Consider the following 17,815-nt stretch of genomic DNA (forward strand, 5'->3'; position numbering starts at 1 on the left):
AGACCAGGGACCGGATGTCTGTCACTGGACCAGGGACGGTACCGGATGTCTGTCACTGGACCAGGGACGGTACCGGATGTCTGTCACTAGACCAGGGACGGTACCGGATGTCTGTCACTAGACCAGGTACCGGATGTCTGTCACTAGACCAGGGACGGTACCGGATGTCTGTCACTAGACCAGGGACGGTACCGGATGTCTGCCACTAGACCAGGGACGACGGTACCGGATGTCTGTCACTAGACCAGGGACCGGATGTCTGTCACTAGACCAGGGACGGTACCGGATGTCTGTCACTAGACCAGGGACGGTACCGGATGTCTGTCACTAGACCAGGGACGGTACCGGATGTCTGTCACTAGACCAGGGACGGTACCGGATGTCTGTCACTAGACCAGGGACGGTACCGGATGTCTGCCACTAGACCAGGGACGGTACCGGATGTCTGTCACTAGACCAGGGACGGTACCGGATGTCTGCCACTAGACCAGGGACGGTACCGGATGTCTGCCACTAGACCAGGGACGGTAACGGATGTCTGCCACTAGACCAGGTACCGGATGTCTGTCACTAGACCAGGGACGGTACCGGATGTCTGTCACTAGACCAGGGACGGTACCGGATGTCTGTCACTAGACCAGGTACCGGATGTCTGTCACTAGACCAGGGACGGTACCGGATGTCTGTCACTAGACCAGGGACGGTACCGGATGTCTGCCACTAGACCAGGGACGACGGTACCGGATGTCTGTCACTAGACCAGCGACTGGATGTCTGTCACTAGACCAGGGACGGTACCGGATGTCTGTCACTAGACCAGGGACGGTACCGGATGTCTGTCACTAGACCAGGGACGGTACCGGATGTCTGTCACTAGACCAGGGACGGTACCGGATGTCTGCCACTAGACCAGGGACGGTACCGGATGTCTGTCACTAGACCAGGGACGGTACCGGATGTCTGCCACTAGACCAGGGACGGTACCGGATGTCTGCCACTAGACCAGGGACGGTAACGGATGTCTGCCACTAGACCAGGTACCGGATGTCTGTCACTAGACCAGGGACGGTACCGGATGTCTGTCACTAGACCAGGGACGGTACCGGATGTCTGTCACTAGACCAGGGACGGTACCGGATGTCTGTCACTAGACGAGGGACGGTACCGGATGTCTGCCACTAGACCAGGGACGACGGTACCGGATGTCTGTCACTAGACCAGGGACCGGATGTCTGTCACTAGACCAGGGACGGTACCGGATGTCTGTCACTAGACCAGGGACGGTACCGGATGTCTGTCACTAGACCAGGGACGGTAACGGATGTCTGCCACTAGACCAGGGACGGTACCGGATGTCTGCCACTAGACCAGGGACGGTACCGGATGTCTGCCACTAGACCAGGGACGGTAACGGATGTCTGCCACTAGACCAGGTACCGGATGTCTGTCACTAGACCAGGGACGGTACCGGATGTCTGTCACTAGACCAGGGACGGTACCGGATGTCTGTCACTAGACCAGGGACGGTACCGGATGTCTGTCACTAGACCAGGGACGGTACCGGATGTCTGTCACTAGACCAGGGACGGTACCGGATGTCTGTCACTAGACCAGGTACCGGATGTCTGTCACTAGACCAGCGACCGGATGTCTGTCACTGGACCAGGGACGGTACCGGATGTCTGTCACTAGACCAGGGACGGTACCGGATGTCTGTCACTAGACCAGGGACGGTACCGGATGTCTGTCACTAGACCAGGGACGGTACCGGATGTCTGTCACTAGACCAGGTACCGGATGTCTGTCACTAGACCAGGGACGGTACCGGATGTCTGTCACTAGACCAGGGACGGTACCGGATGTCTGTCACTAGACCAGGGACGGTACCGGATGTCTGCCACTAGACCAGGGACGACGGTACCGGATGTCTGCCACTAGACCAGGGACGACGGTACCGGATGTCTGCCACTAGACCAGGGACCGGATGTCTGTCACTAGACCAGGGACGGTACCGGATGTCTGTCACTAGACCAGGGACGGTACCGGATGTCTGTCACTAGACCAGGGACGGTACCGGATGTCTGCCACTAGACCAGGGACGGTACCGGATGTCTGCCACTAGACCAGGGACGGTACCGGATGTCTGTCACTGGACCAGGGACGGTACCGGATGTCTGTCACTGGACCAGGGACGGTACCGGATGTCTGTCACTAGACCAGGGACGGTACCGGATGTCTGTCACTAGACCAGGTACCGGATGTCTGCCACTAGACCAGGGACGGTACCGGATGTCTGCCACTAGACCAGGTACCGGATGTCTGTCACTAGACCAGGGACGGTACCGGATGTCTGTCACTAGACCAGGGACGGTACCGGATGTCTGCCACTAGACCAGGGATGGTACCGGATGTCTGTCACTACCCCAGGTACCGGATGTCTGCCACTAGACCAGGGACGGTACCGGATGTCTGCCACTAGACCAGGGACGACGGTACAGGATGTCTGTCACTAGACCAGGGACCGGATGTCTGTCACTAGACCAGGGACGGTACCGGATGTCTGTCACTAGACCAGGGACGGTACCGGATGTCTGCCACTAGACCAAGGACGGTACCGGATGTCTGCCACTAGACCAGGGACGGTAACGGATGTCTGCCACTAGACCAGGGACGGGATGTCTGTCACTAGACCAGGGACGGTACCGGATGTCTGTCACTAGACAAGGGACGGTACCGGATGTCTGTGACTAGACCAGGGACCGTACCGGATGTCTGTCACTAGACCAGGGACGGTACCGGATGTCTGTCACTAGACCAGGGACGGTACCGGATGTCTGCCACTAGACCAGGGACGACGGTACCGGATGTCTGTCACTAGACCAGGGACGGTACCGGATGTCTGTCACTAGACCAGGGACGGTACCGGATGTCTGTCACTAGACCAGGGACGGTACCGGATGTCTGTCACTAGACCAGGGACGGTACCGGATGTCTGTCACTAGACCAGGGACGGTACCGGATGTCTGTCACTAGACCAGGGACGGTACCGGATGTCTGCCACTAGACCAGGGACGGTACCGGATGTCTGCCACTAGACCAGGGACGGTACCGGATGTCTGCCACTAGACCAGGGACGGTAATGGATGTCTGCCACTAGACCAGGTACCGGATGTCTGTCACTAGACCAGGGACGGTACCGGATGTCTGTCACTAGACCAGGGACGGTACCGGATGTCTGTCACTAGACCAGGTACCGGATGTCTGTCACTAGACCAGGGACGGTACCGGATGTCTGTCAATAGACCAGGGACGGTACCGGATGTCTGCCACTAGACCAGGGACGACGGTACCGGATGTCTGTCACTAGACCAGGGACGGTACCGGATGTCTGTCACTAGACCAGGGACGGTACCGGATGTCTGTCACTAGACCAGGGACGGTACCGGATGTCTGTCACTAGACCAGGGACGGTACCAGATGTCTGTCACTAGACCAGGGACGGTACCGGATGTCTGTCACTAGACCAGGGACGGTACCGGATGTCTGCCACTAGACCAGGGACGGTACCGGATGTCTGTCACTAGACCAGGGACGGTACCGGATGTCTGTCACTAGACCAGGGACGGTACCGGATGTCTGCCACTAGACCAGGGACGGTACCGGATGTCTGCCACTAGACCAGGGACGGTAACGGATGTCTGCCACTAGACCAGGTACCGGATGTCTGTCACTAGACAAGGGACGGTACCGGATGTCTGTGACTAGACCAGGGACCGTACCGGATGTCTGTCACTAGACCAGGGACGGTACCGGATGTCTGTCACTAGACCAGGGACGGTACCGGATGTCTGCCACTAGACCAGGGACGACGGTACCGGATGTCTGTCACTAGACCAGGGACCGGATGTCTGTCACTAGACCAGGGACGGTACCGGATGTCTGTCACTAGACCAGGGACGGTACCGGATGTCTGTCACTAGACCAGGGACGGTACCGGATGTCTGTCACTAGACCAGGGACGGTACCGGATGTCTGTCACTAGACCAGGGACGGTACCGGATGTCTGCCACTAGACCAGGGACGGTACCGGATGTCTGCCACTAGACCAGGGACGGTACCGGATGTCTGCCACTAGACCAGGGACGGTAATGGATGTCTGCCACTAGACCAGGTACCGGATGTCTGTCACTAGACCAGGGACGGTACCGGATGTCTGTCACTAGACCAGGGACGGTACCGGATGTCTGTCACTAGACCAGGTACCGGATGTCTGTCACTAGACCAGGGACGGTACCGGATGTCTGTCAATAGACCAGGGACGGTACCGGATGTCTGCCACTAGACCAGGGACGACGGTACCGGATGTCTGTCACTAGACCAGGGACTGGATGTCTGTCACTAGACCAGGGACGGTACCGGATGTCTGTCACTAGACCAGGGACGGTACCGGATGTCTGTCACTAGACCAGGGACGGTACCGGATGTCTGTCACTAGACCAGGGACGGTACCGGATGTCTGCCACTAGACCAGGGACGGTACCGGATGTCTGTCACTAGACCAGGGACGGTACCGGATGTCTGCCACTAGACCAGGGACGGTACCGGATGTCTGCCACTAGACCAGGGACGGTAACGGATGTCTGCCACTAGACCAGGTACCGGATGTCTGTCACTAGACCAGGGACGGTACCGGATGTCTGTCACTAGACCAGGGACGGTACCGGATGTCTGTCACTAGACCAGGGACGGTACCAGATGTCTGTCACTAGACCAGGGACGGTACCGGATGTCTGTCACTAGACCAGGGACGGTACCGGATGTCTGCCACTAGACCAGGGACGACGGTACCGGATGTCTGTCACTAGACCAGGGACCGGATGTCTGTCACTAGACCAGGGACGGTACCGGATGTCTGTCACTAGACCAGGGACGGTACCGGATGTCTGTCACTAGACCAGGGACGGTAACGGATGTCTGCCACTAGACCAGGGACGGTACCGGATGTCTGCCACTAGACCAGGGACGGTACCGGATGTCTGCCACTAGACCAGGGACGGTAACGGATGTCTGCCACTAGACCAGGTACCGGATGTCTGTCACTAGACCAGGGACGGTACCGGATGTCTGTCACTAGACCAGGGACGGTACCGGATGTCTGTCACTAGACCAGGGACGGTACCGGATGTCTGTCACTAGACCAGGGACGGTACCGGATGTCTGTCACTAGACCAGGTACCGGATGTCTGTCACTAGACCAGCGACCGGATGTCTGTCACTGGACCAGGGACGGTACCGGATGTCTGTCACTAGACCAGGGACGGTACCGGATGTCTGTCACTAGACCAGGGACGGTACCGGATGTCTGTCACTAGACCAGGGACGGTACCGGATGTCTGTCACTAGACCAGGTACCGGATGTCTGTCACTAGACCAGGGACGGTACCGGATGTCTGTCACTAGACCAGGGACGGTACCGGATGTCTGTCACTAGACCAGGGACGGTACCGGATGTCTGCCACTAGACCAGGGACCGGATGTCTGTCACTAGACCAGGGACGGTACCGGATGTCTGTCACTAGACCAGGGACGGTACCGGATGTCTGTCACTAGACCAGGGACGGTACCGGATGTCTGTCACTAGACCAGGGACGGTACCGGATGTCTGCCACTAGACCAGGGACGGTACCGGATGTCTGCCACTAGACCAGGGACGGTACCGGATGTCTGTCACTGGACCAGGGACGGTACCGGATGTCTGTCACTGGACCAGGGACGGTACCGGATGTCTGTCACTAGACCAGGGACGGTACCGGATGTCTGTCACTAGACCAGGTACCGGATGTCTGCCACTAGACTAGGGACGGTACCGGATGTCTGCCACTAGACCAGGTACCGGATGTCTGTCACTAGACCAGGGACGGTACCGGATGTCTGTCACTAGACCAGGGACGGTACCGGATGTCTGCCACTAGACCAGGGACGGTACCGGATGTCTGCCACTAGACCAGGGACGACGGTACAGGATGTCTGTCACTAGACCAGGGACCGGATGTCTGTCACTAGACCAGGGACGGTACCGGATGTCTGTCACTAGACCAGGGACGGTACCGGATGTCTGCCACTAGACCAAGGACGGTACCGGATGTCTGCCACTAGACCAAGGACGGTAACGGATGTCTGCCACTAGACCAGGGACGGGATGTCTGTCACTAGACCAGGGACGGTACCGGATGTCTGTCACTAGACAAGGGACGGTACCGGATGTCTGTCACTAGACCAGGGACGGTACCGGATGTCTGTCACTAGACCAGGGACGGTACCGGATGTCTGTCACTAGACCAGGGACGGTACCGGATGTCTGTCACTAGACCAGGGACGGTATCGGATGTCTGTCACTAGACCAGGGACGGTACCGGATGTCTGTCACTAGACCAGGTACCGGATGTCTGTCACTAGACCAGGGACCGGATGTCTGTCACTGGACCAGGGACGGTACCGGATGTCTGTCACTAGACCAGGGACGGTACCGGATGTCTGTCACTAGACCAGGTACCGGATGTCTGTCACTAGACCAGGGACGGTACCGGATGTCTGTCACTAGACCAGGGACGGTACCGGATGTCTGCCACTAGACCAGGGACGACGGTACCGGATGTCTGTCACTAGACCAGGGACCGGATGTCTGTCACTAGACCAGGGACGGTACCGGATGTCTGTCACTAGACCAGGGACGGTACCGGATGTCTGTCACTAGACCAGGGACGGTACCGGATGTCTGTCACTAGACCAGGGACGGTACCGGATGTCTGTCACTAGACCAGGGACGGTACCGGATGTCTGTCACTAGACCAGGGACGGTACCGGATGTCTGCCACTAGACCAGGGACGGTACCGGATGTCTGTCACTAGACCAGGGACGGTACCGGATGTCTGCCACTAGACCAGGGACGGTACCGGATGTCTGCCACTAGACCAGGGACGGTAACGGATGTCTGCCACTAGACCAGGTACCGGATGTCTGTCACTAGACCAGGGACGGTACCGGATGTCTGTCACTAGACCAGGGACGGTACCGGATGTCTGTCACTAGACCAGGTACCGGATGTCTGTCACTAGACCAGGGACGGTACCGGATGTCTGTCACTAGACCAGGGACGGTACCGGATGTCTGCCACTAGACCAGGGACGACGGTACCGGATGTCTGTCACTAGACCAGGGACTGGATGTCTGTCACTAGACCAGGGACGGTACCGGATGTCTGTCACTAGACCAGGGACGGTACCGGATGTCTGTCACTAGACCAGGGACGGTACCGGATGTCTGTCACTAGACCAGGGACGGTACCGGATGTCTGCCACTAGACCAGGGACGGTACCGGATGTCTGTCACTAGACCAGGGACGGTACCGGATGTCTGCCACTAGACCAGGGACGGTACCGGATGTCTGCCACTAGACCAGGGACGGTAACGGATGTCTGCCACTAGACCAGGTACCGGATGTCTGTCACTAGACCAGGGACGGTACCGGATGTCTGTCACTAGACCAGGGACGGTACCGGATGTCTGTCACTAGACCAGGGACGGTACCGGATGTCTGTCACTAGACGAGGGACGGTACCGGATGTCTGCCACTAGACCAGGGACGACGGTACCGGATGTCTGTCACTAGACCAGGGACCGGATGTCTGTCACTAGACCAGGGACGGTACCGGATGTCTGTCACTAGACCAGGGACGGTACCGGATGTCTGTCACTAGACCAGGGACGGTACCGGATGTCTGCCACTAGACCAGGGACGGTACCGGATGTCTGCCACTAGACCAGGGACGGTACCGGATGTCTGCCACTAGACCAGGGACGGTAACGGATGTCTGCCACTAGACCAGGTACCGGATGTCTGTCACTAGACCAGGGACGGTACCGGATGTCTGTCACTAGACCAGGGACGGTACCGGATGTCTGTCACTAGACCAGGGACGGTACCGGATGTCTGTCACTAGACCAGGGACGGTACCGGATGTCTGTCACTAGACCAGGTACCGGATGTCTGTCACTAGACCAGCGACCGGATGTCTGTCACTGGACCAGGGACGGTACCGGATGTCTGTCACTAGACCAGGGACGGTACCGGATGTCTGTCACTAGACCAGGGACGGTACCGGATGTCTGTCACTAGACCAGGGACGGTACCGGATGTCTGTCACTAGACCAGGGACGGTACCGGATGTCTGTCACTAGACCAGGTACCGGATGTCTGTCACTAGACCAGGGACGGTACCGGATGTCTGTCACTAGACCAGGGACGGTACCGGATGTCTGTCACTAGACCAGGGACGGTACCGGATGTCTGCCACTAGACCAGGGACGACGGTACCGGATGTCTGCCACTAGACCAGGGACGGTACCGGATGTCTGCCACTAGACCAGGGACGGTACCGGATGTCTGCCACTAGACCAGGGACGGTACCGGATTTCTGTCACTAGACCAGGGACGGTACCGGATGTCTGTCACTAGACCAGGTACCGGATGTCTGTCACTAGACCAGGGACGGTACCGGATGTCTGTCACTAGACCAGGGACGGTACCGGATGTCTGCCACTAGACCAGGGACCGGATGTCTGTCACTAGACCAGGGACGGTACCGGATGTCTGTCACTAGACCAGGGACGGTACCGGATGTCTGTCACTAGACCAGGGACGGTACCGGATGTCTGTCACTAGACCAGGGACGGTACCGGATGTCTGCCACTAGACCAGGGACGGTACCGGATGTCTGCCACTAGACCAGGGACGGTACCGGATGTCTGTCACTGGACCAGGGACGGTACCGGATGTCTGTCACTGGACCAGGGACGGTACCGGATGTCTGTCACTAGACCAGGGACGGTACCGGATGTCTGTCACTAGACCAGGTACCGGATGTCTGCCACTAGACCAGGGACGGTACCGGATGTCTGCCACTAGACCAGGGATGGTACCGGATGTCTGTCACTACCCCAGGTACCGGATGTCTGCCACTAGACCAGGGACGGTACCGGATGTCTGTCACTAGACCAGGGACGGTACCGGATGTCTGTCACTAGACCAGGGACGGTACCGGATGTCTGCCACTAGACCAGGGATGGTACCGGATGTCTGTCACTACCCCAGGTACCGGATGTCTGCCACTAGACCAGGGACGGTACCGGATGTCTGCCACTAGACCAGGGACGGTACCGGATGTCTGTCACTAGACCAGGGACGACGGTACAGGATGTCTGTCACTAGACCAGGGACCGGATGTCTGTCACTAGACCAGGGACGGTACCGGATGTCTGTCACTAGACCAGGGACGGTACCGGATGTCTGCCACTAGACCAAGGACGGTACCGGATGTCTGCCACTAGACCAAGGACGGTAACGGATGTCTGCCACTAGACCAGGGACGGGATGTCTGTCACTAGACCAGGGACGGTACCGGATGTCTGTCACTAGACAAGGGACGGTACCGGATGTCTGTCACTAGACCAGGGACGGTACCGGATGTCTGTCACTAGACCAGGGACGGTACCGGATGTCTGTCACTAGACCAGGGACGGTATCGGATGTCTGTCACTAGACCAGGGACGGTACCGGATGTCTGTCACTAGACCAGGTACCGGATGTCTGTCACTAGACCAGGGACCGGATGTCTGTCACTGGACCAGGGACGGTACCGGATGTCTGTCACTAGACCAGGGACGGTACCGGATGTCTGTCACTAGACCAGGTACCGGATGTCTGTCACTAGACCAGGGACGGTACCGGATGTCTGTCACTAGACCAGGGACGGTACCGGATGTCTGCCACTAGACCAGGGACGACGGTACCGGATGTCTGTCACTAGAACAGGGACCGGATGTCTGTCACTAGACCAGGGACGGTACCGGATGTCTGTCACTAGACCAGGGACGGTACCGGATGTCTGTCACTAGACCAGGGACGGTACCGGATGTCTGTCACTAGACCAGGGACGGTACCGGATGTCTGCCACTAGACCAGGGACGGTACCGGATGTCTGTCACTAGACCAGGGACGGTACCGGATGTCTGCCACTAGACCAGGGACGGTACCGGATGTCTGCCACTAGACCAGGGACGGTAACGGATGTCTGCCACTAGACCAGGTACCGGATGTCTGTCACTAGACCAGGGACGGTACCGGATGTCTGTCACTAGACCAGGGACGGTACCGGATGTCTGTCACTAGACCAGGGACGGTACCGGATGTCTGTCACTAGACGAGGGACGGTACCGGATGTCTGCCACTAGACCAGGGACGACGGTACCGGATGTCTGTCACTAGACCAGGGACCGGATGTCTGTCACTAGACCAGGGACGGTACCGGATGTCTGTCACTAGACCAGGGACGGTACCGGATGTCTGTCACTAGACCAGGGACGGTACCGGATGTCTGCCACTAGACCAGGGACGGTACCGGATGTCTGCCACTAGACCAGGGACGGTACCGGATGTCTGCCACTAGACCAGGGACGGTAACGGATGTCTGCCACTAGACCAGGTACCGGATGTCTGTCACTAGACCAGGGACGGTACCGGATGTCTGTCACTAGACCAGGGACGGTACCGGATGTCTGTCACTAGACCAGGGACGGTACCGGATGTCTGTCACTAGACCAGGGACGGTACCGGATGTCTGTCACTAGACCAGGTACCGGATGTCTGTCACTAGACCAGCGACCGGATGTCTGTCACTGGACCAGGGACGGTACCGGATGTCTGTCACTAGACCAGGGACGGTACCGGATGTCTGTCACTAGACCAGGGACGGTACCGGATGTCTGTCACTAGACCAGGGACGGTACCGGATGTCTGTCACTAGACCAGGGACGGTACCGGATGTCTGTCACTAGACCAGGTACCGGATGTCTGTCACTAGACCAGGGACGGTACCGGATGTCTGTCACTAGACCAGGGACGGTACCGGATGTCTGTCACTAGACCAGGGACGGTACCGGATGTCTGCCACTAGACCAGGGACGACGGTACCGGATGTCTGCCACTAGACCAGGGACGGTACCGGATGTCTGCCACTAGACCAGGGACGGTACCGGATGTCTGCCACTAGACCAGGGACGGTACCGGATTTCTGTCACTAGACCAGGGACGGTACCGGATGTCTGTCACTAGACCAGGTACCGGATGTCTGTCACTAGACCAGGGACGGTACCGGATGTCTGTCACTAGACCAGGGACGGTACCGGATGTCTGCCACTAGACCAGGGACCGGATGTCTGTCACTAGACCAGGGACGGTACCGGATGTCTGTCACTAGACCAGGGACGGTACCGGATGTCTGTCACTAGACCAGGGACGGTACCGGATGTCTGTCACTAGACCAGGGACGGTACCGGATGTCTGCCACTAGACCAGGGACGGTACCGGATGTCTGCCACTAGACCAGGGACGGTACCGGATGTCTGTCACTGGACCAGGGACGGTACCGGATGTCTGTCACTGGACCAGGGACGGTACCGGATGTCTGTCACTAGACCAGGGACGGTACCGGATGTCTGTCACTAGACCAGGTACCGGATGTCTGCCACTAGACCAGGGACGGTACCGGATGTCTGCCACTAGACCAGGGATGGTACCGGATGTCTGTCACTACCCCAGGTACCGGATGTCTGCCACTAGACCAGGGACGGTACCGGATGTCTGTCACTAGACCAGGGACGGTACCGGATGTCTGTCACTAGACCAGGGACGGTACCGGATGTCTGCCACTAGACCAGGGATGGTACCGGATGTCTGTCACTACCCCAGGTACCGGATGTCTGCCACTAGACCAGGGACGGTACCGGATGTCTGCCACTAGACCAGGGACGGTACCGGATGTCTGTCACTAGACCAGGGACGACGGTACAGGATGTCTGTCACTAGACCAGGGACCGGATGTCTGTCACTAGACCAGGGACGGTACCGGATGTCTGTCACTAGACCAGGGACGGTACCGGATGTCTGCCACTAGACCAAGGACGGTACCGGATGTCTGCCACTAGACCAAGGACGGTAACGGATGTCTGCCACTAGACCAGGGACGGGATGTCTGTCACTAGACCAGGGACGGTACCGGATGTCTGTCACTAGACAAGGGACGGTACCGGATGTCTGTCACTAGACCAGGGACGGTACCGGATGTCTGTCACTAGACCAGGGACGGTACCGGATGTCTGTCACTAGACCAGGGACGGTATCGGATGTCTGTCACTAGACCAGGGACGGTACCGGATGTCTGTCACTAGACCAGGTACCGGATGTCTGTCACTAGACCAGGGACCGGATGTCTGTCACTGGACCAGGGACGGTACCGGATGTCTGTCACTAGACCAGGGACGGTACCGGATGTCTGTCACTAGACCAGGTACCGGATGTCTGTCACTAGACCAGGGACGGTACCGGATGTCTGTCACTAGACCAGGGACGGTACCGGATGTCTGCCACTAGACCAGGGACGACGGTACCGGATGTCTGTCACTAGAACAGGGACCGGATGTCTGTCACTAGACCAGGGACGGTACCGGATGTCTGTCACTAGACCAGGGACGGTACCGGATGTCTGTCACTAGACCAGGGACGGTACCGGATGTCTGTCACTAGACCAGGGACGGTACCGGATGTCTGTCACTAGACCAGGGACGGTACCGGATGTCTGCCACTAGACCAGGGACGGTACCGGATGTCTGTCACTAGACCAGGGACGGTACCGGATGTCTGCCACTAGACCAGGGACGGTACCGGATGTCTGCCACTAGACCAGGGACGGTAACGGATGTCTGCCACTAGACCAGGTACCGGATGTCTGTCACTAGACCAGGGACGGTACCGGATGTCTGTCACTAGACCAGGGACGGTACCGGATGTCTGTCACTAGACCAGGTACCGGATGTCTGTCACTAGACCAGGGACGGTACCGGATGTCTGTCACTAGACCAGGGACGGTACCGGATGTCTGCCACTAGACCAGGGACGACGGTACCGGATGTCTGTCACTAGACCAGGGACGGTACCGGATGTCTGTCACTAGACCAGGGACGGTACCGGATGTCTGTCACTAGACCAGGGACGGTACCGGATGTCTGTCACTAGACCAGGGACGGTACCGGATGTCTGCCACTAGACCAGGGACGGTACCGGATGTCTGCCACTAGACCAGGGACGGTACCGGATGTCTGTCACTAGACCAGGGACGGTACCGGATGTCTGCCACTAGACCAGGGACGGTACCGGATGTCTGCCACTAGACCAGGGACGGTAACGGATGTCTGCCACTAGACCAGGTACCGGATGTCTGTCACTAGACCAGGGACGGTACCGGATGTCTGTCACTAGACCAGGGACGGTACCGGATGTCTGTCACTAGACCAGGGACGGTACCGGATGTCTGTCACTAGACGAGGGACGGTACCGGATGTCTGCCACTAGACCAGGGACGACGGTACCGGATGTCTGTCACTAGACCAGGGACCGGATGTCTGTCACTAGACCAGGGACGGTACCGGATGTCTGTCACTAGACCAGGGACGGTACCGGATGTCTGTCACTAGACCAGGGACGGTACCGGATGTCTGCCACTAGACCAGGGACGGTACCGGATGTCTGCCACTAGACCAGGGACGGTACCGGATGTCTGCCACTAGACCAGGGACGGTAACGGATGTCTGCCACTAGACCAGGTACCGGATGTCTGTCACTAGACCAGGGACGGTACCGGATGTCTGTCACTAGACCAGGGACGGTACCGGATGTCTGTCACTAGACCAGGGACGGTACCGGATGTCTGTCACTAGACCAGGGACGGTACCGGATGTCTGTCACTAGACCAGGTACCGGATGTCTGTCACTAGACCAGCGACCGGATGTCTGTCACTGGACCAGGGACGGTACCGGATGTCTGTCACTAGACCAGGGACGGTACCGGATGTCTGTCACTAGACCAGGGACGGTACCGGATGTCTGTCACTAGACCAGGGACGGTACCGGATGTCTGTCACTAGACCAGGTACCGGATGTCTGTCACTAGACCAGGGACGGTACCGGATGTCTGTCACTAGACCAGGGACGGTACCGGATGTCTGTCACTAGACCAGGGACGGTACCGGATGTCTGCCACTAGACCAGGGACGACGGTACCGGATGTCTGCCACTAGACCAGGGACCGGATGTCTGCCACTAGACCAGGGACGGTACCGGATGTCTGTCACTAGACCAGGGACGGTACCGGATGTCTGTCACTAGACCAGGGACGGTACCGGATGTCTGTCACTAGACCAGGGACGGTACCGGATGTCTGTCACTAGACCAGGGACGGTACCGGATGTCTGTCACTAGACCAGGTACCGGATGTCTGTCACTAGACCAGGTACCGTACCGGATGTCTGTCACTAGACCAGGGACGGTACCGGATGTCTGTCACTAGACCAGGGACGGTACCGGATGTCTGTCACTAGACCAGGGACGGTACCGGATGTCTGTCACTAGACCAGGGACGGTACCGGATGTCTGTCACTAGACCAGGGACGGTACCGGATGTCTGTCACTAGACCAGGGACGGTACCGGATGTCTGTCACTAGACCAGGGACGGTACCGGATGTCTGCCAGTAGACCAGGGACGGTACCGGATGTCTGCCACTAGACCAGGGACGGTACCGGATGTCTGCCACTAGACCAGGGACGGTACCGGATTTCTGTCACTAGACCAGGGACGGTACCGGATGTCTGTCACTAGACCAGGTACCGGATGTCTGTCACTAGACCAGGGACGGTACCGGATGTCTGTCACTAGACCAGGGACGGTACCGGATGTCTGTCACTAGACCAGGGACGGTACCGGATGTCTGTCACTAGACCAGGGACGGTACCGGATGTCTGTCACTAGACCAGGGACGGTACCGGATGTCTGCCACTAGACCAGGGACGGTACCGGATGTCTGTCACTAGACCAGGGACGGTACCGGATGTCTGTCACTAGACCAGGGACGGTACCGGATGTCTGTCACTAGACCAGGGACGGTACCGGATGTCTGTCACTAGACCAGGGACGGTACCGGATGTCTGTCACTAGACCAGGGACGGTACCGATTGTCTGTCACTAGACCAGGGACGGTACCGGATGTCTGTCACTAGACCAGGTACCGGATGTCTGTCACTAGACCAGGAACGGTACCGGATGTCTGTCACTAGATCAGGGACGGTACCGGATGTCTGTCACTAGACCAGGGACGGTACCGGATGTCTGTCACTAGACCAGGGACGGTACCGGATGTCTGTCACTAGACGAGGTACCGGATGTCTGTCACTAGACGAGGTACCGGATGTCTGTCACTAGACCAGGGACGGTACCGGATGTCTGTCACTAGACCAGGGACGGTACTGGATGTCTGTCACTAGACCAGGGACGGTACCGGATGTCTGTCACTAGACCAGGGACGGTACCGGATGTCTGTCACTAGACCAGGTACCGGATGTCTGCCACTAGACCAGGGACGGTACCGGATGTCTGTCACTAGACCAGGGACGGTACCGGGTGTCTGTGATGTGGACAGTGGTCAGCTGTCATTGACCTTTCACCAACAGAGCATCTTTAATGAGCGGCCTGGTTATCCAGCAAACCATTATCTTGTAGAGAGTTAGTTGTCCACCCCTGATATAATGGTACATTTGCCATTGGTGTGAGGTACAAGTCACAGGCGGCTGCTGGCTTCTTAAATGGGGAGGACAGGCTCATTGTAACGGCTGGAACGGTATGAATGAACCCTGCCATTATTATGACCCGTCCTCCCCTCACCAGCCTCCTGGGGTACAGGTGTGATGAAAGACTCCTTCCCTTCCTCCTCCCAGCTGCTGCAATGGTTTAAGCCCCGCCTGGTTCTCAGTGGCCACACCCACAGCGGCTGTCAGGTTCTCCATGACAACCAGTACCCGGAGATCAGTGTTCCGTCCTTCAACTGGAGGAACCGCAACAACCCCAGTTTCCTTCTGGTAAGTCACTCGATCCGTAATAAACCTCTCCACTGGCACACCCAGATGTTTCACAATGTTGTGGTAGCCCTGAACCAGCTCACCTGATTAGCCTAGTCAAGGACTTGGGGATTTTAGTCATGTGTTGAATCTGGTGTGCTAGCTCTGGAAGAGATCAAACTAACTCTGATGTTAACAGATCAAACTAACCAACTAACTCTGATGTTAACAGATCAAACTAACTCTGATGTTAACAGATCAAACTAACTCTGATGTTAACAGATCAAACTAACCAACTAACTCTGATGTTAACAGATCAAACTAACTCTGATGTTAACAGATCAAACTAACCAACTAACTCTGATGTTAACAGATCAAACTAACCAACTAACTCTGATGTTAACAGATCAAACTAACCAACTAACTCTGATGTTAACAGATCAAACTAACCAACTAACTCTGATGTTAACAGATCAAACTAACCCACTAACTCTGATGTTAACAGATCAAACTAACTCTGATGTTAACAGATCAAACTAACTCTGATGTTAACAGATCAAACTAACCAACTAATTCTGATGTTAACAGATCAAACTAACCAACTAACTCTGATGTTAACAGATCAAACTAACCAACTAACTCTGATGTTAACAGATCAAACTAACCAACTAACTCTGATGTTAACAGATCAAACTAACCAGCTAACTCTGATGTTAACAGATCAAACTAACCAACTAACTCTGATGTTAACAGATGAAACTAACCAACTAACTCTGATGTTAACAGATCAAACTAACTCTGATGTTAACAGATCAAACTAACTCTGATGTTAACAGATCAAACTAACCAACTAACTCTGATGTTAACAGATCAAACTAACCAACTAACTCTGATGTTAACAGATCAAACTAACTCTGATGTTAACAGATAAAACTAACTCTGATGTTAACAGATCAAACTAACTCTGATGTTAACAGATCAAACTAACCAACTAACTCTGATGTTAACAGATCAAACTAACCAACTAAGTCTGATGTTAACAGATCAAACTAACTCTGATGTTAACAGATCAAACTAACTCTGATGTTAACAGATCAAACTAACTCTGATGTTAACAGATCAAACTAACTCTGATGTTAACAGATCAAACTAACCAACTAACTCTGATGTTAACAGATCAAACTAACCAACTAACTCTGATGTTAACAGATCAAACTAACTCTGATGTTAACAGATCAAACTAACCCACTAAGTCTGATGTTAACAGATCAAACTAACCCACTAACTCTGATGTTAACAGATCAAACTAACTCTGATGTTAACAGATCAAACTAACCAACTAACTGTGTTGGTAACAGATCAAACTAACCAACTAACTCTGATGTTAACAGATCAAACTAACCAAGTAACTGTGATGGTAACAGATCAAACTAACCAACTAACTCTGATGTTAACAGATCAAACTAACTCTGATGTTAACAGATCAAACTAACCAAGTAACTGTGATGGTAACAGATCAAACTAACCCACTAACTCTGATGTTAACAGATCAAACTAACCAAGTAACTGTGATGGTAACAGATCAAACTAACCCACTAACTCTGATGTTAACAGATCAAACTAACCAACTAACTCTGATGTTAACAGATCAAACTAACCAACTAACTCTGATGTTAACAGATCAAACTAACTCTGATGTTAACAGATCAAACTAACTCTGATGTTAACAGATCAAACTAACTCTGATGTTAACAGATCAAACTAACCCACTAACTCTGATGTTAACAGATCAAACTACCTCTGATGTTAACAG

General features: G+C 55.8%; 1 protein-coding gene across 1 annotated transcript in view; it reads left to right on the forward strand.

Moving 5' to 3' along the window:
- Window positions 1-17,815, forward strand: part of LOC129823563 (metallophosphoesterase 1-like) — a 152,951-nt gene that overhangs the window by 124,814 nt on the left and 10,322 nt on the right. The window contains exon 8 of the mRNA XM_055882391.1: window positions 15,883-16,023. Coding sequence (XP_055738366.1) covers window positions 15,883-16,023 — 141 coding nt within the window. The remainder of the gene's footprint in view (window positions 1-15,882; window positions 16,024-17,815) is intronic.

Source organism: Salvelinus fontinalis, chromosome 26 (genome assembly GCF_029448725.1).
Source record: "Salvelinus fontinalis isolate EN_2023a chromosome 26, ASM2944872v1, whole genome shotgun sequence".
Taxonomy (NCBI): domain Eukaryota; kingdom Metazoa; phylum Chordata; class Actinopteri; order Salmoniformes; family Salmonidae; genus Salvelinus; species Salvelinus fontinalis.